At 29.4% G+C, this 27,473-nt stretch overlaps 1 protein-coding gene across 4 annotated transcripts; it reads right to left on the bottom strand.

Annotated features, from left to right (window-relative positions):
- Positions 1-1,440: 1,440 nt before the first annotated feature.
- LOC113554853 (spectrin beta chain) lies at positions 1,441-27,052 on the bottom strand. 4 transcript variants are annotated; one of them, XM_026958917.1, is made up of 30 exons: positions 26,816-27,052; positions 13,955-14,126; positions 13,565-13,716; positions 13,329-13,502; positions 12,379-13,245; positions 12,154-12,317; positions 11,546-12,089; positions 11,284-11,484; positions 10,515-10,634; positions 10,190-10,438; positions 9,900-10,091; positions 9,651-9,839; positions 9,384-9,548; positions 9,086-9,325; positions 8,812-9,024; positions 7,754-8,746; positions 7,438-7,638; positions 6,926-7,339; positions 6,648-6,842; positions 6,167-6,591; positions 5,967-6,105; positions 5,808-5,892; positions 5,658-5,749; positions 5,479-5,583; positions 5,299-5,408; positions 5,162-5,220; positions 4,000-4,089; positions 3,659-3,811; positions 3,355-3,448; positions 1,441-2,479 (listed from the first exon to the last, which is right to left on the bottom strand). In XM_026958917.1, the coding sequence occupies exons 2-30, from the start codon at positions 14,091-14,093 to the stop codon at positions 2,107-2,109; spliced, it is 7,137 nt and encodes a 2,378-aa protein (XP_026814718.1). In that variant the 5' UTR covers positions 14,094-14,126; positions 26,816-27,052; the 3' UTR covers positions 1,441-2,106. The 4 variants fall into 4 exon arrangements, with proteins under 4 accessions (XP_026814718.1, XP_026814720.1, XP_026814719.1 ...); XM_026958919.1 differs by lacking the exons at positions 3,659-3,811; positions 4,000-4,089 and adding an exon at positions 4,332-4,397; XM_026958918.1 differs by lacking the exon at positions 4,000-4,089.
- Positions 27,053-27,473: the final 421 nt, after the last annotated feature.

Raw genomic sequence — 27,473 nt, 5'->3', positions numbered from 1 at the left:
TGTTGTAAGTAAAGAATTTCGAAGAGGTCTGGGGAGGGGAAGGGCCGAGACCCCTAGGCCTCCCTGGGTCGTTATTCGTTAATCTTAATCGTTGACTTTTCGTTCATCTCACATTATACAAATTGATAAGTAAAATTTATTTTTAAAACCCTTCGATGGTAAAAAAATAATACAATTTACTTTCATTTTATTGGCCATAAGTGACATCTATGAATACTAATTAAATTACTAATCCGTCAATTGTGTTGTCTCGTCTTATATCTAACTAGCATAAAGTAAAATATAGACGTTCACCAGCTCTCATTTTCTAAAAGACCATTTTTACAAAATTTTTTTTTCCCTATAGGCTATAATATTTAAGTACTTATGATATATTACAGTAAACAATTTTTTAAATAACTTGTTATAATCACGTATTCATGTACAATTAATATAAAAACTAACATTTAGTTGGTAGGTATCGCTAATGACGTATAGATAAGTGAGGGTTGTATGTTGTATCCATTAAATTCCGATAGGTAAGGGGTCTAGAATTCTCCCTATAAGGCCGTGAAAACGTCATTAATGGCAGATGGATGATGAGTATTATGTATATACAAGTTACAACATAATTACGAAAATGATTTATGAGTGGCAATTGCGTTCATCGGCACGAAGTCTGTGATGTGTATTGATGTCTGAAGACCGTCGTGAAGAATAAAAAAAAACACTGAATATTTTCGTTGAAGATAGTTTTATTATATCCACTAAACAAATCATTTTATTTTTTTTTAAGCAAAGTTAAATATATAATTTCTTTTAATTACATAAACATTGAGTAGTATCCATAGGTATAATATTTCTACCTAAATACACACGTCATATATATAAATCTATATATATATATATATATATATATAATATTGTAAACTCATCATTTATCTTTTCATTTCCATCTCATAAAAGTTAACAATTTTTTTTTCTCATAGCATAAAATAAAAATAAAAATAGCGTAGAGGAACCAAACGCCGGATATAGTAGAATAATATATATTATATAGATTTTTTTTTTTTTTTTAATATATATTATTTAAAAATAAATATAGCAAAATTGTATTAAAATGTACACTTTAAAGCCTTAGAGGTAACTAAAAATGGAGTGATTTCTATAAGAAAATTTCTTTTTCGGTAATTTTAATAAATAAAGTTATTTTAAAATTTATATTTATATATAAATAAATATAGGCATATATCAATATTTATATATATAAATTAATTAATAAAAATTCTTAAAAATTCTAAAATTGCTCTAAATATATTTTATTAATTAATATATTTAATCGACCAGGCATTACTGTTATTTTAAATTTATAACAAAAATAATACTTTAATATGAACAACATGTCAATTAAATATTATAGCTTAAAAGAGTTGTTTATAAATAAATTAGATATTAAACGGGTGTAAATAGGCGTTAAAAAAAAAAATAAATAAAAATACAGTAAATAAATAAAACATCTCTAGGATCTAAAATAAATAAATAAAAAAAAAACTAAACATTCATTATATATTGTTTTGGTTAATATTGGTATACACATAGAATAGATAGATATATATATATAAAATAATAATAAAACGTTGGAGTGGAGTGAAAAAAACAAAAACCTAACGTTGTTGGGAGCTACCTCTTCGAGTATACACACATATTCATATATATATACTTTTTATTTTCAAAGCGAGTATAAAGGAATAAAATATAATGTATATAGTATAATTCTTCTTATTATTATATAGCTGTCGTCGATGATGATAATACAATGTAAGGCAGTTAAAAAGGTAAACACACACGAACGGCGTTGAAACGAAATAAAAATAAAATAAAAATAAAATACAAGAGACGCGCGCACGGCGCGAGGAAAATACAATATTATTAATATTAAATAATATAATATACGACACGAGTCGGCGGAGGCAGCGTGTATGTGTGTGTGTGTGTGTTTGAAGTGAATGCGTGTTCGGGTCGTGAAATAAAAAATACGATCGCGCAAGCGACACCGATTTTGGATTTGTGTGTTGGGGGGGGGGGTGATGAGGGGGTCTCGCGATGGTACGTCTAGGACGGTCCACCTCACACCTTCTTCAGCGTGAAGAAACTGCGGCGCTTGGGCTCGTCGCGCTTGTCGCCTACCGCGGGCAGTGTTTGCGATCGGGACTGCGTGCCGGCCGCGTCCTGTTCGCACACGTTCTTCAGCGTGCTCACCCATTGGCGCATCTCGGCCTCGTTGCGGGCCTGGAACAGGAACTCGGCCCCACTGGCCAATTTGGCGCGCAACACGAATTTCTTTTTAGTGTAGTCGGTAGCCACGTCGGCTGTGCCGCCATGTAGGTCGATGGGCGCCTCGCCCTTGAAGTACGTCTCAGGCGACGTTTTGGCTGTCTTGGCGTCCTTGTAGAACGCCAAGTTAGTGCCCTGCACGCACACAAACACCTTGTCCCAAGATCTACGGAAAAACGTTGGGTTAATGTAATATTTTTACACGTCATTATAAAGTAAATACAGGAAGGGGCCTATATAATAGCAGTAAGCAATGAGCCAGTAACATACTAATATATTAAAGCAATAAAATAGTTAAAATATGATTCTCTTTGTTCGCTGTACTGTTGTAAATTAAATTATTATTGCCATGTCCACAACTTAATATTATTACAGTGGTGTTTTTTATTTTTAGGAGAATGGAAGGGGTAAATATTATATTTTCAAAGTCAATCGTGTGATACTAAAAATATTTATGCTTTTAATTGATCAATGATTCAAGTTGATGATGGTCGAAGGTAATGAACCCTGCTTCCCACACTTAATACATTCCTGGGAGAGGAGGGCTAAGTATTTCCAATTTAATTTTGCCGGGAAAGTAAATTTTTTTATTATTATTCTTATAATATACAATATACATATATTATTAAATTGTGTTAAAATAAATATTATGTTAGTATATTTATATATTTCAATATTTTATTAGTAAATAAGATAAAACTCGAAAAATATAACGAAAAAAACCATTAAGTCTAAGGTTTTGAATCACTAAGTTGAATTCGCTAACATGTACACCACGAACTATGGTGTTTATCTTTATACACTACACAAATTGTACACAGAATAATATACCAAAATACCTATACGTGAATTAGAAATTAAAATGATATAGTGATTAAGCCATTGTCATTTTTTTTCTTCAATTTTTATGAATGAATTAAAATATTTAAAATGTTATATAACGATAAAATGTATAGAAAAATTATTTATCATCTATATAGGTTAAAAAAGCAAAATTTTTCGCGTATAAATTTTTTTTTAAATAATGTGAGCATCTTTTACCTATTGGACGCTTTTTTCGTGGTAGATTCCCATTCGTGTTTCCTGTTGAGTATTCCTTCAAGAATTTCACCATCAGCTTCGGTGGCTGATTGATCTGTAACAACGATCAACAGAGCACTATTAAAACAAATGTAATGGATGAATACCATACACGGTATATTCCCGTGTATACATAAAACTTCTTCCTCCTATGCCATGCTAATCATTGTATATAATTGTATAGCTTATGACCATGCACAAGACTTACACACAAGCAAGTATACATACGATGGATACCTTCGCATCATGTTTAAGACTACAATACCTGAAGTCGGTTCAACGGTGGCCTCGTCGTCACTAGCTGACACAGCAGACAACGGGGTCTTTTGCGGTGATTTTTTCCACCGGAAACTGCGGAACGGTGATTTTGAGCGCGACCTGTCCTTGTTGCGATCTTTGACTAATTGGCTTCGCGAAGCTACGTTTTAAAATACACACACAAACAGAAATACTTTTACAAAACAAGCAAACTAAAAAATAATCGTCATCGAACATAGTATCATGTCAGAGCATGAGAAAGCACGTTCACATGCTAACGATTAAACTTCAAAAATGAAAAAAATATAATTAAATTAAAAGCAAGCTTGAGATAGCTGAAATACTTACTTGAGGGTAATGTAGATGCGGATCTAGCGACCCCCGCGGGCGCGGCGGGACTGGCAATGCTCTTCCTACTCGATGCAGAGCTCTCATGCACTACAAATGTTAATAACAAACACTTTCAATTCAACTTCATGCCGAAAAAAATAATAAGTTATTGCTATTACTACAATTTGAATTATATTAGCGAGTCATGCAATACCATAGCGCCGTTCTATATAATATACCCATAATATATTTCAACAAAGTTAAGTAAAATACATGCAAAATATTTTATAATAGAATAAAATAAATATGTTCTACAAATATTAGATTTTTTTAAAATTAAATTAACTGACCTGCGGTCGGTTTTTCGATGGGCGATGTCAGTGCGAGGTTAGTGGGTGGAGGTTTACGTATTGACGCTAATGTTAGATTTAGAGAATGCAAGCGTGCAAATAACAGAAAACAATATGTTCATATTATACATGTGTCAATATTGTTTTTTGAATTTTGAGTTCCCTACTTAATATTTTAATTTATTCAATAAAACAACTTAATTTTTTTCATACAGAATACAAATATTAACAATTTAATAACTTATATTGATAAAACATTGCTATACACATAATATTATATATTTATACATTTACACATGGAAAATTATGAAATCAAACAGATGCAAATATATTATATTGTGTATTAATAATTTGCAATAGCTTTAAAACCATTATTGTGTTTATTTACATCACATCATTGGTTTGATCCCATCTCTAATGCATTCAATTACTTGATACAATAAACAATAAATATATTACAATATCAACAACCCTCGAGTGCATGGTTAATTTGTTATTTTATTTATATATACTCATAATACTTTTTTTACAATATTATACATATTTCTCTTTTAATTAATTTTTATCCAACAACAGAATATATAAAATATGTATACTGTTTAATGGGGCACTTAGATTAAAATAAATTATAAACATTTTTATTGGATATTTATAAATTCAATAGTTAATAAATTATATTCTAAAAATAATAATTATTATTATTTAGAAAATAATATTTTTATATGACTAAGCACCACCACATACTTTAACCACATATTTTACACCCATTATTTTGCATGCATTATTATGATTATTGTAATTAAAAACTAAAATTACAAAAGCTAACTTACCAGGACGACCTTCTCCATCTTTAGCTAATTTTCCATCAGCTTCTGATGCTTCTTCCGCACTGTAAAATGCAAGCAAGATGTAGATTTTTAAACAAATATATTTCTAGTGAAAAGTGTATAAATAATTTTTAACATACGCAGCTTTTTCAGCTGCTTCAGCTTCTGCTTGAGCTGCTTGTTTAGCTAACTCTTCTTGACGTTTTCGTTCTTCCTCTTCTTTTCTACGTTGGATTTCTTTCAATTCAAACTAAATGAATCATAACATTTAAAATATTATTAAAATAATTATTTATTTTTTAATTATTATTTATTCTTACAGTCGTCAATCGTTCTAAAGCACAGAACCTCTCTTCTTGTGCTATGGCTGACTTTTCAAATGCTTCATGTTTTTTTATTAAATTTTCCACTTGATCAATAGTCATCTATTACAAAAATGCCCATGGAAAATAGTCTAGTATTATAGATTTTGTTGAAAAAGTTGGTTAAATTAACTTACACCTAATTCCAGACTCATAATGTATGGTTCTTGGGCTAATAACCATGCTTCGGCAACTGCAGCATCTCTGGCAAATTGATATACTTCCAAAACTATAAAATAAATATTTAATATAACAATAATATATATAATGATTTACCATAAACGAACTTAATTGAAGATTTTCCCATCGTTCTTCCCACCTATTCAATAATGAATTTCTCTGGGTATTTAATAACATCAATTTATCTTTTATCTAAAAAAAAATCAAACAGTTTATAAATAAATATTAATAATATATTTATTTATATAAATCAAATAATTATTTACTTCATTAGAAGCATAATGGTTTCTTGAAAGTAATTCTTTTCCTAAGGAAATGCATGCTGTGAAATTATCTTCTCTGGTGTCAATTTCTGCTTTTAAACTCTGGTGATTATTCATTAACAATTCTACTCCACTAACATCCCTAAAAATATTGATAAGAATTATAATGTCATAATAAATTCTAAAAGTCAATATAAAATTACCTTGGTTTTTCTGATGTGTTCATTTGTCTTACAACGTCGTCCATCCATAAGGTTAATGTTCTGACCATATTGAAGAATTTGTGTAAATCACCAGTATCGGCTAATTTTTGTTTGCGCAATTCACATTCCGATTGTAAAGCAGCCCAAGCATTTACAACTTCTGCTTCTCGTCCAGTAATTTCCTTAGCTTTATCACCAGCATATGATGTTTGTAATCGAGCAGAATCCTCGCTAATAGTTTGAACCTGAGTGCTGAGTGTATGTAAATCTTGTAAGAAACTTTGATGTTTACGTTGTAATGTGTGGACAGAACCAGCATCACGACCAAGATCTTCAGACATTTCATGACTTTTCTCTGCAATACGACTAACCATATCCTTGCAATCGTGGAAGAATTTATGTAATTCTCGTGAAGCAACTAACATCTAAAAATATAATATTTATTTAGTAACAAATAAAAAAAAATATGTTAGTTGTTTACTTGTGTTCTAGTTTCGATTAGTTCTAGTAAATCTTGCCATTGTTCATTTAAACTGTCCTTCCATTCAGCAATGGTGGCCGAGTCACTGTGACCAATGTTAATAAGTTGATCAGCAATACCATTAACTGTTGCTACACGTTCACTACCTGTTGCTTCAGTATCATGAGCGAATTCCTTAAATCTTTCCCATAACAACTATAAAAAGATTTGAATAATAACTTTAAAAATATGATACAAGTGTCATACGAAAGAAATTATGAGAAAAATAAATAACTTACAGTGACATGGTCATAATCTTGGCCAAGTTCATGTGAACCAGCAACAATTTCACGTTCAGCAATCCATTGTTCTAAATCATCAACTTCACGATGCAACATAAATAATTTCAAAGCTTCATCTAATTTAGCTCTACGTTCTCCAGCCAAATCCTTTAGCCCAGCATACAATTTATCTACTTGAGATTGTTTTACAGCTATTTGGTCACTTTCAGGATGCATTTCGCTTGTAAGTTGACGAGCAGTTTCACCTAATTGTCTGATTGTATCAGCATAATTATCAACAGCTAATTCTAAGGACTCATGTTTCTTTTTTAAGTTTTGTGCTGAAATCTGATCTTTTCCACGGTCTTCCACCATCATATATAATTCTTGTTCACCCATCCAACTTTCTGCTTCGCTGGCATCGAAGAAGTACTATAAATTAATTTAAAAATATTTTATATTTTAAATATTGTTTAGTTTGAAATGTTTTAAAAATTAATTTTAATATGATTAATAATTATACAACATACTTGTTGGGCCTTTTCAGATTGAAGTAACATTTTTCTACGATGTTCAACAGCTTGTTGAAGTTGTTGCCAGCGTTGAGTTAAGTCATGTATGAGGTCTGTGAATTGTGAAGCATCTTCATGTCCTTCGTCAATTAACTTTTGGCCATTGCCACAGACAAGATTAATGCGGTGTTCATGGTTATCAATTTCATTACCCAAAGACTAAAATATAAATATAAAATTAAAAATAATGATAAATAATTTTATTAATAATAAAAATATACTAATAGTATATCAAATTAGTACAAATATATAAATATTATATAATTTTTCTTACTTGATTTTTCTTTTGTAACATGTTGACATTGAACAAACTATTTCCATACTCAGTAGATGTAGCCATTGGTGTCTTTTCAGCAATCCACAATTTTTCATCTTCAACATCTCGTCTAAATTGGAATGCTTCTTTCTTTTTCTCCAGCTGTCTTTGCCTTACTTTCAATGGCTCCTTAAGTTGTTCAAATCTTTCTTCTACTTTAGTCTTCTTTGGAATAATTGTTTCAACTTTCTCAGGAACGGTTTTTTTTAAATATTCAGCTTGTGTTTCTAATTCAACAACTTGTTTAGCTTTTACAGCCATTTGAGTTTCTATCATCTGTTGTTTCTGCATAAGTATATTGACAGAAGCCAAATCAGTTCCAGTATCAGCAGCTTCAATCTGTTTTTCTAAGTCATCCATCCATGAATCAATATCTTCACAAGTTTGGTGTATAAGAACTTCTCTATTAGTATCAAACAAACGTTCACCCTTTTCTTTTGTAGTTTTTTCAAGATCATCAAATTGACCTAACATTTCAGATATCTTTGGTTGAATTATTTGAGCCAATTCAGGTTTCTCTTTCATTAATTCCTCTCCTGATTGCTGTACTCTATCTAATCTATCTTTATTGGATGCAATTTCTGCTTCAAATGCTTGATGACGAGTCCATTTACTATGTACTGTCTTAGCACTTCGATACGTTTCATCTTGAGCTGTAAATTTCTTTTCTTGGATCCATTGTTGTAATTCATCAGAATCTTGGAGAAATTGGTGAAGTTGTAATTGATCTTTAAGTTGATCCATAAGTTCTTGGGCTTTTTCACGATTTGCATCACGACGTTCATGTATGGAAGCTGCTTTCTTTTTAATTTTATCAGCTTCGAAATGGTCTTCATCAACAAGTTTATTAGCAAATTGAGTGACAGCATTAATTTTGTCTTCATTAGCTTCCATTGTGGTCATGAATGCTTCATTACGTTTAATTAAGTTTTCAGCATGTTCAAGATTTGACTAGAAAAAATTAAAAAAATTAAAAATATCTCTATTTTTTAAGAAGAGAGAATATTTTAACTTACTGGTACTTCATCTTTAGATAGAGCATGTTCTTGTTGAGAAAGTAATACTTCAGCTTGACGAGCGTCACGGTTAAACATTTGCAGATTGAGTGATTTGGAAAGAAGTTGTTGTCTATTCTCCCACATCTTGTGCAATTCTTGCCATCCATCACGCAAAGCCTTGAGCCTCTCTCGCAAGAACATATACTGAGGATCGTCTTGTGTTCCCGGTTCCTAAAAATGAAATTATACATTATATATAATAATAAATTTGATAATAAATAATTGTACTCACAGCTGTAACTTTTTCTCCATACTCCATCATTTGAGTATAATCAGCAGTATAATTATCAATTTCTTCACGGATTGCTTGATGTTGGGAAAGAAGCTTTTCAGCATCTGATAATGAAGAGGGAATATCTTCTGAAGCAACATCAGTTTGAGTTTTGGTCAACCAAACTTGGAAGTGGTCTAAATCACGTAGGAAACGATGAAGGTCACCAGCTTCTTCTAGTTTAGAATCTCGTTCTTTCAACTGAGAAATTATAAAAATTATATTATCTTTAGTTAAAATAAAAAGTTTATTTTCTTACCATTTGTGTTAATTCTTCCCAATCTTTTTGGATTGTTTCAATTCTTTCTCGGATTACAGCAGCTTCTTCAGGATGATCTTTCTCATTCATTTGTGCTTCAGACTCTAATGAGTCTAATTTGGCTTGAATGGCAGCCAAGTCTCTTTCCATACCAGATAAACGACGCTGTAATAAATGATGAAAGTAATTATATTATTTTTTAATTTAATAAAAACAATACATTTTTTAATTTTTTATACAGTAATAAAAAGAATAAACTAATTTTACCTGTAAAGTCATTATACCAGTAAGGTCCATTTCTAGACTGTCTGTAGATTGTAAAATTCTCTTTTTATCTTCAATCCATGAAATAGTTTCTCTACATTCAATATGGAAAGTTTGTACACCATGAGCAGAATTAAGTTGGTCACGTTTGGCTTCAGCTTTATCTCGTAAATCAGCCCATTCATGATTCAACTATAAACAAAAATATTTGAATTTATTTCTGGATGAAAATTGCACAATTTTATGACTTACATTGTTTTGTCTGTTTACGATTTCATCTGAGTTAGGATGTTCAACATGAAGTAATTGCCGTGCTAGTTGATTCACAACTGCAACTCGTGATGCGTTTGAATTCATTTCTTTATCAAAACCATCATAACGATGTTTCATTATTTCGACGTCTTCTATGTCCTTTCCAGGGCTCATGGTTTCCAACATGCGGTTCTTAAGTTTGAAAAAAAAAATTTTAGATATAACATTGTAAGTTTAAGTAAAAAGTTATAAGTGTAATAAATCATTTATTTTTTAGTTTTACTAATTACCTTTTCTCCAATCCATTGTTGTACAGCATCAGCTTCACTGAAAAGCTTGTACAAAGAAAGAGCATCCAAGAGTCTCTGGTGTCGAAGTTTGGCTAATTCGACCAATTCTTTATAGCGCTTGTCAATTGATGACATACGCTCATTTACTTCAGGTCCACTTGTTGGTGCACCTGGTTCAGCACTTAATTGATTGGCTTGAGATCGCAATGCTTCAACAGTTTGTGAATAGGATTTTAGTTCTTCACTAACCTATAAATAGTAAGAAAGAAAATGTATAAACATATACAAATTTAACAATAAAATATATAAAATTAATAACAAATACCTCTTTGTGTTTCTTTAACAATGATTGGACATTAGCTTCATCTCGGCCAACATCTTCTGAAGACACTAATCTTAGAGTATCTAACATCCAAATGTCAACGTCATCAGCATCAGCAAACCACTATTTTAAAATAATATACAATTTAATTGTTGATAAAAAAAAAAGGTTAAGATAACTCTCGAATAAACTCTTAATAATTTGAAATGTGAAAAATTCCAAAAACATTCATAACAATTAATTTAATATTAATGCTAACAATAGATTGTAATAAGTCAAAATTAAAGTTAGAAACTTTTTATAACTAGTTAAAATTAAAGGTAGAAAAAGTAGTCGAAAATGTTATTTACATGAAAGTATACTTTAATAGTTAATATGATATTAATAATTGTTCAAAATACTTAAATTTGTTAAATATGCATTTTTTGTATAAAATAACAAAGTAAGCAAACATTATGCAGTAAAACTTTTAATTTAATTTTAAAATATCATAAAATAAATTGTTTAAATTTAAATATTGAATTTTCAACAACCATCATAGAAAAACATAAAAATGCATTAAATCTTGTATCATAGACATAATTCATTGATTTGACTAGCTCATTTTATTTTAAAAGTAAATACATTTTTTTAGGTAAACATCATACCATTTTTTAGGTATTTTAATATAAAAACAAAGCTTATTGAATCAAAATATGCATTTACTAAATTATCCTATAAATAATATATAAAATATTTAAATAGCTACTGATAAGGAAAAAAATTAAATTACTTGGTGATAATCAACTGCATCTTCCAAACGTTTGCGCCTTTGTTTGGCTAAGCCGATTAAATGTTCCCACATGGAATGCGTACTGGATACTCGTTCCTGTATACGATCGGCACCAAAATGGTTGCTATTAATCAAATCTTCTCCAACCTTTACCACTTCAAGCAATTGACTTTCATGACTCTGTATTTCATTTTCTAGTGCCTATTAAATTATAAACAATAGTAAGTAATGATTGCTAAATATTTACAAGTATTTATATTACTTTATGTTTTGAAAGCAACAAATTAATAGTGGTCAAGTCATGACCAATATCTCCAGCAGAAACAATTTGTTCTTTTTCCTTAATCCAATTTTCTTCATCAGCCATATCCCAATAAAATTGCCATAATTTCCTGCTTTCTTCAAGACGAGCACGTCTTTCAACAGCCAATTTGACCAATTCACTATAAGCGTCCTCAAGTTCCTGAACTCTTTCAATAATAACAGCTGGATCACAGGGTCTATAACCTTCTGTATTTTCTTCATCCAAGAAACGTTGTGAGTGTTGCACAACGCTTTTCACTCTTTCTCCTAAAACATTAATGTCAGCTTCTACGAGACTGTGCTTTTGAAGAAGATCTTCAACTCCCATCAAGTGTTTGCCATAATCATCAGACAAAAGTCTCATTTTCAATTCTTCCATAGAATCCAATATATATAGCATTTCTTGGAAGTTTTGTTGTAATTGTAATGACAACTCTAGACGATGACGACGAGCTTTTAAGAGTTCAAGAAGATAGTTCCATAGACGAAGAACATTGTCTTTTCTGAAATAAAAAAAGTTATACTGAAAGCAATTATTTAAAAATTATATTTAAAATTAAAATTTACCTTGCATTTATACGGACAATATCATGATAGTCCTCTGTTTCTAATTCTTGTGCCACTGTTACAACTGCTTCTACTCGTTCTTCATATGCAAATATATCTGTTTCGATAGCTTCGTGCTTTTTTGCAGCTGCTTCTACAGCCGCCAAATCCAAACCAAAATTATCCTGTAAGCATTATATAACCAATTTATTTTTAAGTAAAATGTTGATTTAGTTAAAAACTAACCTGAGAAACTAGCCGTTGATTTTCACTTAACCATGTCTCTCGCATGCTTGCTTTTCTATTAAATCTTTGAGCTAGCTGTTCAAGTTTTTCTTGTCTTATAATTTCTTCTCTTAAAGCCAACTCTCTTTCATGTTCTGCTTTTTCTAATTGTTCCCAAGCCTTATTAATATCTGAAATCATTTTTCCTTCTTTGGGAGTGTATGGTTTTTGATTATTAGCTCTCATTTTAGATTGCAACGTGAAAAGCAACACTTCCAAATTTCCTTTTTCGACAAATTTTGGGGGTTTTTCAACAGTTCTATAGTTGTTAAATTGTTGTAATTGCTGTTGAACACCATTCAAAGAATTCAAGAATTTTCTCTCAGCTAATGACTCTTTTGTTTGCTTGATCCATTGTAATAAGTCACTAGTTAAACGTTCATATTCTTGGGCTGTACGTTCATTTTCCATAGCTATACCAACGACACGACCAATTCTCTTTCCTTGAACTGTTTCTTGTTTCATTTTACTGAAGTAATGATAGTATGTAACCACATATGTGATAATTGATTTTTCATCCGGTTGTTCAACAAATACATCTTCAGCATCCAATAATTTTACAATTCCTAATTTGTCTTCAGCCGTATTGAACGCGTTATTCAAATTGTACATGGCATTAGTTTTGCTTAGTTTTTCAAATTGTACAAGATCAGGGCGGTGTTTGTGAATGATTGCATTAAATGCAAGACCATCTCGCCAGGAAGTTGTGAAATTGCGAACATTGACATTGTGGTAGCCAGCTGTTTTCATTTGGCACCACAAAAGTAGAGCATCCTTTGCAGATTTTGTTTCTTTATTGTCAGTTTCTTCAATGGTAATGTCTTGAATCTAATATTAAATTTAAATATGACATATAATAAATATATTTTCTATTATTATATTAGATAGTGGAAATTAAAAATAGTACATACTTGGAATCTAAGAATAATTGTCCATATAAGACCCAACGAAAGCCTTGGATTTCCATCAACAATATCATGAGAACCCATGTTTTCCAAATGTACTCTTTGGTCTTTTAAAAATTGCAAAGCTTTATCTACATTTTCTAAACAATGTATTCTCATTTTTCCCTTGGTAGGTTTTGGCTGTATACAAATAATCATGTTAAAAATCGTATAACAAATATTTATTTTAATATAGTTGTTACCAATCTTTCTCCAGAAAGAACTTCTAATAGTTTTATAAGCATTTTTCCGTCTCTGAGGTCTATGTATAAATCTCCAATTCGAGAGTGTACTCGAACCAAGTGCGAATTTACCCATTTTTGAAACGTCTTTTTCTGTACACTTTCTCTTTCGTCTGAAAAGCACAGTTAATCGCGTATATAAATACAGAAACCCTATCAGGTAAGGATAAAATGAATAATAATCTAAATTTGAGAGATGACTGCGCATACACCGAAGGACTATTCTCTACATTCTAGTCTCTACAGACTACAATCATATTCAATAAAGCATCGTTCGATAAAAAGATATAACTGTTCCTTTCGTTTTTATTTTTTTACTGTTTTTGGGTTAATAAAAAAAGCAGAACTTACCAGCCAAAGCTTTAATTCTGGATCTTTCAAATAATCTGGAAGAAGAGTTTCCACCGTCATATTCATAATCTTCAACAATACCGGTTCCGTCTTGTTGTATGGCCGGGTCCCACCGGACCACCGAGATATCTGTCGTCATGACAGCCAGATACCTCTATATAGTTTGTTATATCTGTAACATGAAAAATGTAAATCGTAATCCACTTACATAGTTAAAGCAAACTTCTAAATAATACATAATATTATGTTTGTATTTCGTAATTATTAACGTATTTCGAATGTTTTTGAAAAAAGTTGAAATTATTTTTTAACATCGTTTCATATCATTTTCCAAGTTCTTACTTTTTACTTTTCTTAAAACAATATATTATTTTTGATTTCATATTCAAAGGCAAAACATTTTTCGGAGTGTTTCGATGTACAAATATAGAATTTTAAATGGATAGTTAATTATAACTTTAAATACTCATTAGTAACAACTAATTATATATTTAATTATAATTATTTAAAAAAATAATTACTTGAATAGTACTTAATAGGTAAAACTCATATTATGATATAATAATGATTTAAAGATAATTTATCAGATTATATCATATAGAAATACAGAAAATTATACAGTGGAAAATAATAGTATTTTCTATAATCTAGAAGTTAAATCAATCACGTATTATTGTTACCGGATATCCTATACAATTATGGCCTGCACATACGTTTATAACTGCATGTCTACGTACATGAGCATAAGCACGCATGCAAAATTCTAGAACATGAACTGAATTTCACGCGTGCATTAAATTCAAACATATTATATACTTTAACCTAACTAACTATCATCATACATAATAATATGACGTGGGATACGCATGTATATTATATTTATGCAGTTAAAATAATATAAAAATGAACGTTTTGCCTTATTATTTTTAATCACCTCTGTTAACCTCTTCAAAACACACGGTTCAATTTAATTTTAATATTTACGTGCAATTGAAAGCATAGATCTTTAGACTTCAGACATCACACAAAGACAGAGGAGTTGCTAGTATTAAAAATTAAACAGTCATTTGAAGTAGCCAATAGGATCATTATACTTTTTGTTTTTGACATTACAATTTTGTCTTCCTATTAATGTGTTATTACGTTTGCTTGCCCCGTCCGTATAATATACGAAATCCGACTAAAATCGACTTAACGAACAATACCACGTGAGTGTACATAAAATATCGTATATAAGAATTGGTCGAAAAAAATTCGTGGTAGGAGTAGTACATAACATGAGAGCAGTTACAAGGCAATGCACGAACAAAAATAGAATTCAGTAACCGCTTTTCAAAGCTGTTGAGAATATTTTTAAAATTGAAACATTCGTTTCACACGGGATACGTACGCTACTAAACGGATGCGTATAGGAGACGTTATGTAATGCGAAGGAAGGGGCAAAAGGGTTTATTTTTTACAAATAAATTTAAATAAATAATATATTGAAGTAACACTATATACTTCATTAAACTTAATTTTGAAAGTACTGTTAATATATATTTTTTATCTAATAAAAAAACATGATATAATATCATATTATAATGATACAATTTAATATAATATTTTGGTAATTAAATACAAAGTACAATGAAAAAATACATGTCTATTTATTTTCACCGTGTGACTAAAAGTCATTAAGAGTAAAAAAAAACTCAGAATGTTGTATAATATAGTTCATGCATTTCCAAAATAAATATTGAAAAAAATGGTCCTAGAAAAAATGCAACGTAGGCGTTTTATCCACCAGCTGCGGTTAAATTGAAATAGATTAATTTTAAAACAGTCATACTAACACAATGGGGCCTGTGCCCTTCCAGTATACAATTTACACATTATATTATGAACATGGCTAGTTTTAAATCGGTACAGTTTGCGTGCTACTAGTCATCAGTCACTGGCATAGCAGCGCATTTGGCCTGTAAAGTTGTTAATGATAATAATAATAATAATAAAATTGTCGTATTTTATTTTGCTCTCTCTCAAAATGGACGTCATTGGGAAAATAATATACAACAAGAACAGTGAAAAATTTCCTTTGGTGGTATCAGCTACAGCCATAATACTTATACAGAGCAATTGGCCCAGATTTTTTTTATAATAACATAATTTTCTTTTCCTTCTTCTCGTTCATTCGTCATCGTTCGGATTGAATCCAATAAAAAACACGTTCGTATTTCACAATGTACTAATTTCACACATAGATATAATAAGCGAAGATAAAATAGCTACTTGATCTTTGTAGTAAAAAACTATACCGCAAGCAGTTAGAAGTGTTCAGCCAAGAAGAAAATTATATTACTGTATATTATAATATATTTTAGGCAAATAAATATGGGTAATCTAAATTATAACTCAATAATTATACACTATTAAAATATGATATAAAAAATAGTTAGGAGTCTTTATTTCATCATGCAACAAAAGATTCGTTGCCCGCACAATGTACATGCACGTAAATCCATTTTGCATAGATATTTAGAACGATACAAATATAATGATTATATAATATACGTCATTATTTAGAAACTATAGTTGTGTGTAAATTGATTGAGCTAGTTGTAAAATATTGTGTACTTGGTACATCTGGCGTTTTGTTTATCGTTAATTATGCACTCTCGTAGTCCCGTTGATGTTTTAGAACTTATATTATAACCATCATTAAACCACGTTGTCATTACGATTATCATTATAGTACTATTACGGTCAGAATATATACAATTTTATAATATGTTCAATAACAATGTACGATTTGACATTGGTAAATATAATATATATACATATTATATAATATATAGTATACCTGTATAAAAAATGAAATTGTGTAAACCGTAGTTTAATCGGAAACGCACGAAGTCCAACTACGGTGAATAAGTTAATTATATCGAAACCATAGTAAATGGATATAAAATATAAATAACACAATAATAATGATACGCAAACAAAAGTTAAAAAATAAAATATAAAATATGTTTCTAATATAAATCGTTTACCAACACTTTTGTAACGGAGTTATGATAATATTGAACTAGCTATTTCTTATATAAGATGCACATCACACGGTTGTACTGCATTGTATAATATTGGCGCTTACTCATCAAGAGAGAATAATAATTCGGCACTTCGGCAGTATACGTATGTGTTCAGTAATGGGTCAGATACCGTGCGTAAATTTACAATTTATTTATCCAGGGCAAGACCCGATGGTTGCCTGTCAAGGAAAACGCCGTTCTTCATTTGGGTGCCACACCCAACGAACGCGCAGCCGTAAAACAATCCATTTAATGCATAAAATATATATTAGATTGTTGGTGTTTATATACATAACTATATAAGTATAGGTATATAACGACGAACTCCACCTTCTAAGAAAATACTTTAAGTTTTTAAACAAAAAACCAATATCAAAAATAGAAACTGAAAGTTTAATCAGAATGCATTACAGACATAATGTCTATATTCTTATCACATTGTCAAATATTAGACACCCATAAAATACGATAATGCGAGAGCTGCAAAAAAAACACAGTTATATTATGATTTTATTACACAGACAAAGTAAAGGGAAAAATTCGGTCTTCGGGTTAATTGCCGCATGTTGTAATAAATTCCAGAGCGAGTAATAAAAATAATAATGAAAACAAAACAATTCGTGTTTCAGAATGCGTTGATAATGTTACGATTATTAAAAAAAAAACCAAATTTCCTAATTCCAAATAATCTTGAGATATAATATTTTTGTAATAAGTATGATGTGTATAAACATATGCCTACTCACTACAGTCTACAGAAAGTGAAATAATTGTAATTTGTGATAAACACACTAGGCTTTGTTATAAATTTTCTTCTACATTGTTCTGCTAAAAAAAAAAGTTTTCGTTGGTGAAAAATCGGTTGTAATAGACACAATATACACCATATGATATTGAATAAGAGCCCTCGTTCCTCTCTAAACAAACAAAATTACGTGCGTCTAATTACTGTGCTGTCGTCATCACCGTTGCTGTCGTGATCCTTTTACCGCCCGACCATCGCGAACCATGCGTACACAGCGTCCGTAACGGTACCCGTCAGCAGAACAATGTGTCGCGCGTAAAATAAAGCAACGCAACGCGAACACAGGTCGTTCAACTAAAACACACTGTATGTATGAACACGTTCTTACCACAGTGACCAGCAGAAGTGACCCTCCTCTCACTCTTTCACTAAAACATGCGTTATATACACGCGGTAGTTGTCATCGGATATTGTTAAAATAATATTATCGTTATAACTTATAACAGGAGTACCTAATGATGATAATAATAATTATAAATTATATTATTGTTTATCTGCCAACACTATTTTCTATAGCGCAAACCATAATAATATATACACAATATACCAAATCGGCCTCCAAGTTCAACCACCGTGACATATTTTTCGTTTTTTATTTTTTTCGTTTCATTTTTTAACGTCAACGACGCGGACCGAACAAAAGCAGCGGTTTTTCGTTTCCGTTTTGGAAACCACTGGCCTCGGAGAGACGGCGGCGTTACTTATCGATTTTATACACGCTCAGAATTCCGTGCAAGCGGTTAATGGCGGCCCAACTCTGTGGCGGTACGTATACATTATACATAATATACGGTGGCGGTAACGGTTTGTATATAATATCCTAAAAATGAGCACCAACGTTTCTAATGTGCGGAGGCACGGAGTTTATTACAATAATAATATTTCCCTGTTCACACGAAAAATCCGACAACGTTGGTCCCCAACGAATAAAAAAAACTTAGAGCGCCTTTATACGGGGGAGGAATGCACCGAGAATAACATTAGGTTCTACTTCTACCATGTTTGGCAAAGCGACAACTCCGGTCAACTCAGTTATAAGACCTACTACCGGACTACACGTCTACATTTATCACAGAGACTATAATTTTAACTAATTTTTGCCAAACATTTCAACGATTTTTCCTATTTTTAAGAAGGGCATATATATATATATATATATATACTGATGCATTGGTACGAAATGTAATAACTAATAATAAATAATTTAAAAAATTATATTATACATAATACGTAGTAAACACATTACATTAAAAATTAATTTCATCGCTTAAAATTGTATGGTATCGCATTAGGTTTAATACTAGTTACTAGAATTAGTAAAATAATTATCGCTAAAGGAATATATTATTCGTTGAACGGCTTCGTATTGAGAAGACAAGAACCTGGTAAAGAAGTAAAATCAAAACCGGTTGCGCCGAGTTATAACTGAAGACTTCTATACAAAAAGCAGTTCGGCGAAATCCATCGTAAACGGTAATGTATCAATGGATAAAATGTTTAATTGACAAATTGTACTTACATTTTTATTTAAATAAGATAATTAAATTATCAACTCAGCTGATTATGTATGTTTAAAATATTACTGTTGGAGCGGTATCTACAAAATATTGAAACTTGTAAAGGTCAAAGAAACAAAAAGTGATATTATAATTATTATTATTGATCTAACATATGGCATGATCCATTAAAAAAAATAATAAAAAAAATTTCGTTTTAATTTTATCATTATTATTATTATTATAGTTAGTACTACTAACTCGGTAGTCATTAATAAAACACACCTATCGGCTATCATATTTATGTTATGTTAAATTTCCTAATATAAATAATTTATAATGAACTATTGATTTCTCGAACCCAGTTAAAGTGTTAATTTTGTAACTGTTACAAACTGTTTGATATGTTATTTATATAGTATAGTAATATAATCATTATAAACAAATCTAGCTATATTCTTATGAGTTATAACTTAACATACGTCAATTATCTACAATCTATAGGAACAGTGCTCAATTTGGGGGAAGGACGGAGTATCCCAACTAATTTTTCAGAAATTTTAGCATACCCCTACTTTTATTTTTAAGGAGAACGCAGGGGATACTGCATCGTCTGCATTATTCTTATTTTTTATCAAAATGCACGTGATAACATCATAATAATTTTTCTTACCATAGATTTAATAATTATTAAGATATTTATTATTATTATTTAACTAATTATCTTAAATCATCACTACAAATTGTGCCACAAAATATTTGTTCTACATTATATTAGTTCTACTTACTATTGCATCCTAGAATATACGTCTTATGATAAATTGTTTTTTATTTAGTTAGTTTAGAGTTTGTTATAATATTAGTTATAACAAAAATATACAATATTATATTTACAGTAATTTTTTTTTAGTTTGATTATTTAGAAATATTTTTCATATGATTTAAAGAGGGGTATAGGGGGTGTGGGGGCGTAGCCTCCATGGCTTAGTAACATTTAACAAGTGATAGGAACGCTCTTTTTTAAAAAGTTAACAGAGTCCCCCTACTTTAATTTTGCGAAGTCGAGTACTGTAAAGGAATATTTTAGGTATATCTATGTTTCAGACGTACATTTTTATACTTTTCAAAATTAGAAAAAAATATGACATATTTACATGAAAGCGGATACATCATATTTTTTTTAAGTGTATAGTTATGACGTAATCAATAAAACTAATTTGCATCTAAGCAGACTACCTATATACATCAGAACGCCGAACAAGATGAAATACTTTTTAGGACTTTCAGATCAAAAACTATCACAAAAGAATAATTTAAATAACATTTATTATTGATTTATGTCGAATAACTAATAAGTATAATAGTAAAATTAAAAACTATCTCGATGATATAACAACTATAAGCGACAACAGGCACTCAATTTGAACTCTTGGCAATTTAACCGGTTAACGGAAATATTAATGTATTTATAATTATCCTACTATTATTAATTTATTATATATAAATTACACAATTGTATTGTAAAAAAATATTAATAAACTATTTAAGTAAGTAGGTACAAACTTTATTAACAAAATACGTGTACATAACATTTAAAATTATTATACAGGTATATAATAAAAACCATTTTTGGAACGATAAAATATACTAAATAAAAATATATTATAAATATTTTAGTTTTGGTGTTTTAATTGAATTATTTATGAAAGAAATATAAATAATGAGGAAGTATTATCTGTTTTGACCTCTTATGTAAATGAAATAAAGATAAAAATTCCGAAATTTTCCGAAATTGTAATCGTTAAAGGTTAACTTTGTTACAATTTGTAAAGTGTAAACATACATATAACAATGATATAATGTATGCTTAAAAATTATTGGATAAAATATGTACCTATATAAAAATAGATAAGTAAAAGTCAATAAATCATAATATAAAAACGCAAATCTAATATTTTTACTTTTTTTTTTGATAAAACAATAATAAATAACAATAATAATTTGAAATATGGAGTATATTATATATTTTCTGAAGCGTTTTTACTTTATTAATTTATTCCTTGTAAGGTAATTATTTTATTAGTAATTAAATGTTGAACTTAGAGCTAATAAATAGTAATTGTTAAACTATGAACTTTTCATAATGATTTAACTAATTGTAATTGTTTATTAGATTTATTTATAAACTGAATTATACATAAGTAACCGATATATTTAAATATATCAAATGCAATAGAGTAAATTATATTCCAGAAATAATAATTGAGAACACAAAAAGTGCGCTGAAATTAGCTTTAGTACTATACTCTGCGGATAAAATAATAATAAATAAAGAGTAAATCTTAGGTTAAAAAAACATAATTATAAATTCGAACATAAGATTATAAGATTATTATAACTACTGAGGGAATTTAATAAAATAACTACCTAGGTAGGTATATTTTGTTCATAATTTACGGCAAATAATAAGGTAATATAGATAGATAGTATAATGTAGTATGATTGTGTATTGAGTGTTTCGACGAACCTATATTATACATTAATACTTAAATAATACATACACGACAATAAACAGTACTTTAGATATTCTAGGGGATACTATAATAAATTATAAATATATAATAATATAATATCTATTCTAATGATTGAATTTTAATCGATCGAGTTTAAAAACGTATTAATTATAATTACGAGTTTAATTTGGTTTTTATTCTAAATAGTAAATATCTTATACAAAAAATAATTTTTATAAGCTACCTATTATTTGTAAATACATGTTGTAATTAGCACTGAATATTTATATTAAATAATTAGATAATAATTTAATTTTTAATTTATAATAAAAGTACATCCACTGATTATTTTGACTCAAATCGAATATTTTTTAACTTAATTAACAGTTTTCATTTTCCAACAATTCTAGCACATTTAGTATGTAGGTAAGGTAAGCTACACTACACCTACATCAAAAATAAAACTGAAGAATAAGCCGATTATTGTAATGTCTAAACATTTATTCTAACAAAGATTTATTATCTTAAGCTTATTGCCTAAGCTTATCGGAATTGTTGGTGATATTCAGAAATAAAATTAGTCAAGATGATCGTTTTAAAATACTAGAATCATTGGTTAGACAAATTAGATAAATATTATATTATAACGTTTTTTATTAGTATTTAGTATATTTAGTTATTGATACATTTATTTCCTTAACTTATAAATATAAGTATAAACGTAAGTAGGTACTAATAATTATAGTAATAATTATTAAAGAATCTAGCAATATTATGTATCATATAATAACATTAATTAATTAGACATCTACTCAATTTAATTAAAATAACATAATTTAAAATGTTCTAAGGTTTTTAATTACTTAGGTATATTTTATTGAGTATTTAATTTTCAACAAAATTAAGTAAGTAATAATCATGTGTTAGTTTATATAAATAATAATGAAAAATTAGGCAACAGACAGAATTCGATCTTTCAGTCAGAATCAGCTGGTCGAATAGGGTTAATTCACACAGACGCTTTAAGCTACAATGACGCGACAACTGCTGTAGTGGTTCGAGATACTGCAGACCTTCACCCTTAGCGTTATACCGTAGTCGCATTGATTGATATCGGGTGGTTTTATAGCCCAAGTGGCGCCTGTTACGATTATGATGAGGCATTGTTGTGTACGTTAAACAAAATATATTATACACTTGGTATTTTAAAAAAAAATAAGTACTTTAATAAAATTTGTTTTCAATGTTAAACGTAATTTGGTAAACGTTTGTCGTAAAAATAGTAAAATACGAAAAATATTTTGTTTATTGATTAAAACTTGTATTTTTAAAATCGAGTGATACTTAGTAAAAATGTTTAGTTGACAGTAGGTATCAACAAAATAATTGATTACAATTTGTATATCAAAATATGGTAACAAAATATAGATACATTGATTAAAGGTAACAATTTAAATCATTGAAGTACAATTTAACATTTATTAAATTTAATAATAATAATAAAAAAAATAAAATTAAAATTATCAATTGATCACTATTTAGAATGGTATTTCACGTAATAAAATATAAATATGTAATGATAATGAGTTCGAAGATTAACACAAAATAAAATCTTCATTTTAGTTTAAAATTTAAAAACGTCTTAGTTAACTTATTTACTAATATAAGTAATAATTAATAACTAATAAGGGAATTAAACCATTAGACAAACACTTATATTTATTAACTACTAGTATTTTTGTATTTCAATATCTAGAACACGTTCAAATCAAAACTAATTAGAGATTGTTCTTAATTATTTTAAATATTTTAAATTTTAATACCTATCGATAAACAAATAAGATAACAGTGTTTGGTGAAATATAAATTTAAATTAGCAATGTTGATTTGCATAATAAAACAAATAGATGGCTTATGTATTTTTAAATTTGAATAGTGTATAATATGTATTTGTGTCGTTGAATTATGAGATGATAGTGATGGCTACAACTAGTCGCCAGAGATTCATAAAATATTAAATGCATAGAAAAGTCGAGTGGGCTTAACACATTAATGGCGACATATACTCGAGACATGTACATTTCGTTATCGTTTATTTACAAAAAAGAATTAATTAATGATATTACTTTAAGTATAAATATTTGAAAGGCTATACCTGTCTGTTCTTTTTTTATTTTGTCTGTTTTATGACTATAACTACTGATATAAATTTTTCATTTTTTATATTAAAATTTCAGAAAATTCCCAAAACTTTGGCGTATAGCCAGAATGTGGTTTGTCAACACCACTATACCGTATAAATATGTCAAATGTAATTAAACTCAGAAAAATGTCAAAGCTTAATATACTATGTTGTTTTTAAATTCAATTAATAATAAATTATTATTGTTAAGTAAGGCACGTTCTAAAATCAATGGTATAAAATTACTGTATGGGGAACAGTAAATACCATATAAATATTTGAATACGTAGGTTTATGTTTTTGGCGTACTGTAATAGTATCAAGGAAGTATTCAGTTGGCGGAGGCGGAATCTCGTCAAGACTACATTAACCGATGACCCACCAGTAAGTATGATGTCATGATCTCGAATAATAATTTCCCAAATGGTTATAACAATTTTTTTAACGTGAATAAAATACAACTAAGCAGATTTAATATGTTAAAACTTATTATTTTACATTTTTTTCCTAGGTGTTTATACTTATTGCTGCAGTTTGAATCGAAGAGTATTTTTACTAATCGTAATTAATAAAATTAAGTTTTTTTTATGTATATTTATTAATTTAATTGTGTCAATACACCAAGTATTTTTACAATGTTAAAATAAAGTTGAATCCATGTTACGTAGACTAAGACACACCCAATTTTAAAGTTAATTTATTTCGTATTTTTTTAAAAACATATAGTAGGTAAATTACAGTAGATTATTATATTCTGAAAATAATGTTATTTTGAAAATCTAAAGTACCTATCTATCTGTTTGTTTGATTTTATGTACCTACTTACATTACAATAAGTATTGAAAGACACTGTTAACTTCTTTTTAATTTTTATATTTCTTTTTAAACACGTTTGAACAATAGTTTATATAGCTCCATTGTTTGTTAGCCAAAACAAATTCAATAAGTAACATACCTATATACTCCTTTATTATATTTACTAAATACTTTATCCATTATTATTACAATAGGATAAATTCGGGTTTACATAACTGATAAATTTCTGACTGATTACTAATTATTTATTATATATAAGTTGTTTTAACGTAGTCTTTATATTAATATCGAAAATATTAAATATTTAATACCTTCAAGACTTTATAAAATATCAACAATTTTGATTAATATATTACTATTTATTTTTGTTTTCTTACATTTAAAAAAAAAAATGTTTAGTCGATTACAAATTTATGAATATTGCTTTTTTTTAATGTTACCAAGGTATAAATATAAATCAAAAATAATTACACAATAATTGATTGCAAATAATTTGGCATTACTTATTTTTTGTAATTTGGCAAAAAGTAGTGATTTCCGCTTATATAATACGTACTTACGTCTTTCATTTAAACATTTGGGTATATTTATTAGGTATTTATACTATCATTAATTCGAAAAATATTTGGTATGTTATTATACCTAGTAGAAATTAATTATCTGTTAGGTTTAGGTACCTACATATTTTTGAGTTGAAATCATTTGAATGTAAACACTGTAAAGCATTTACGATTAAATATTTAATGATTAACTGATAGCGAATAAAATGAATGGGTTTTTAAAGATTTTATGAATGAGAACAATTTATAATTAAATGAAATATTCTTTATCTATTTAGTTTTCACATTCATTAGCATTTATTTACATAATATTTTTTAATTGTACATGATAACCATACATTTAGAAAAAGCTCATAATGAAAATAAAACCTACTGACGTTTAACCTTGCAAAACTTGAAAGCGTACAATTAACAGTAATCGGTAACACATACAATTTCAAGCGGAAACGCCTGTTTTATTACCTACTTAATAAATGTTAAACAAACGGAATTCATTCATGGACGGAATGCACGAGCACAGACATCGGAGAACACTGTGGGACGATTTAAATTGAACACGGAGAACCGGCCCGAAGACGATTGACGCCCATTGAAGGGGGCGACTTTCGCGAAACCATCAAACGCGTATTGTGTAACACAATCCTAAAATAGTATCGGTACACGAGTCTAGTTCGATCTATTATCGTAAGGTAGTGTGGGTCCTAATACAAATTATAATTTACGAGTGAAAAGTTTCCACTGAACAATATATTCGTATTTCAGTTGCCCTTGTATTCCCCGAAAAGACGTAATCTTTATCATAATATTGTCTTCGGTTTCGCGATAACAATGAACGACTTTAAGTCGGAATGACAGAGGCTTAATGTGTACAGTGAACACTAACGTCACAAACACTTTCAACATAGGTACAAAAATTCATAGTTTCGAAAATTGTACTCGAAACAATAAAAGTAAGCAAAAGTTATTTTAAATATAAAAAAATAGAGATAAAATAAAAACAACCGACCCATGGTAGCATGGATCTACCCTCTTCTCCAAGCTTTAGCAAACGGAAATGTTGCCATTCCCCCATCGAAGTCATCCCTTGCATGACGGGCGGAAACGAGTTTTAATGTGCAAATTCGACTGTGTCGAATCAGTGCGACTACGAGTGGTAAATACTACATAAACTACTGTTTTGCTTTCGTCGGACTGACGAACTGATTATATTATTAAACGTTAAAATTAAATAGTACATCGTTATGTTGGTCAAGGCTAACGACGAGGCGGCGAGTTCACAAATAATTATAACCGCCGTTTTGTCAAGAGCGTATGCACGAATATTTCACATCAAATAACACTTGGTGACTTGGCGTTAACGACCGGCATAAAACGGTTGCGATGAAAACTTAGATGCATAACAATAAACGATTGCTTACCTGGTGCCGAACCGCGGACGATCAAATGTTATTCCGTGTTTGGGGCGGTGTATAAAAGTATACTTCTAGAGATCGCACAAACAGTATCCTATAGTCGAATAATAATATTACAATATCCGGGCGTTGCCGTTCGCCTGTTTTATTATTATCAGAGCATCATCACTGGTGTAAAAAAAAAATAAAAACAACACAACACAGCACACACAAAAACCTTTACGTAGCGTCCGCAGCCGGCCGACAAACTCAACTAATGGAGGGCGTCGGGCAGCCGCGGCGGGGCTTACGCGCAGACTCGCGATTGTCGTCACGAACCGTCGACGCGTCAGTGTCGCCAACCCGACACCCGGGTCATGCCCGATAAGACCGTGTCACCTCGTCAAAAAAAGGAAATGTATATTATAGCTTTATAGCACTTAACTAATTCATTTGTATCACGTTATATAATCTAATATTAATATTTCATTATTAGTTATAATTATTCATTTTAACTGTCACTTTAAATCTACAACAATATACCTTGTACATATTTGTAAAATTGTTTTCATTGCACGCAATCAATCATACAAAAGCACAGTCCGATAAACGCGACGCCAGAACTTTACACCTAAGAGGGTTAATTTGGAGCTATAACAATTTTTAACAACAAAACTATCGCAAC

Source organism: Rhopalosiphum maidis, chromosome 2, assembly GCF_003676215.2.
Source record: "Rhopalosiphum maidis isolate BTI-1 chromosome 2, ASM367621v3, whole genome shotgun sequence".
NCBI classification, from domain to species: domain Eukaryota; kingdom Metazoa; phylum Arthropoda; class Insecta; order Hemiptera; family Aphididae; genus Rhopalosiphum; species Rhopalosiphum maidis.
Note: the sequence above shows the minus strand (reverse complement) of the source record. Positions and strands in the feature narration are given on the sequence as shown.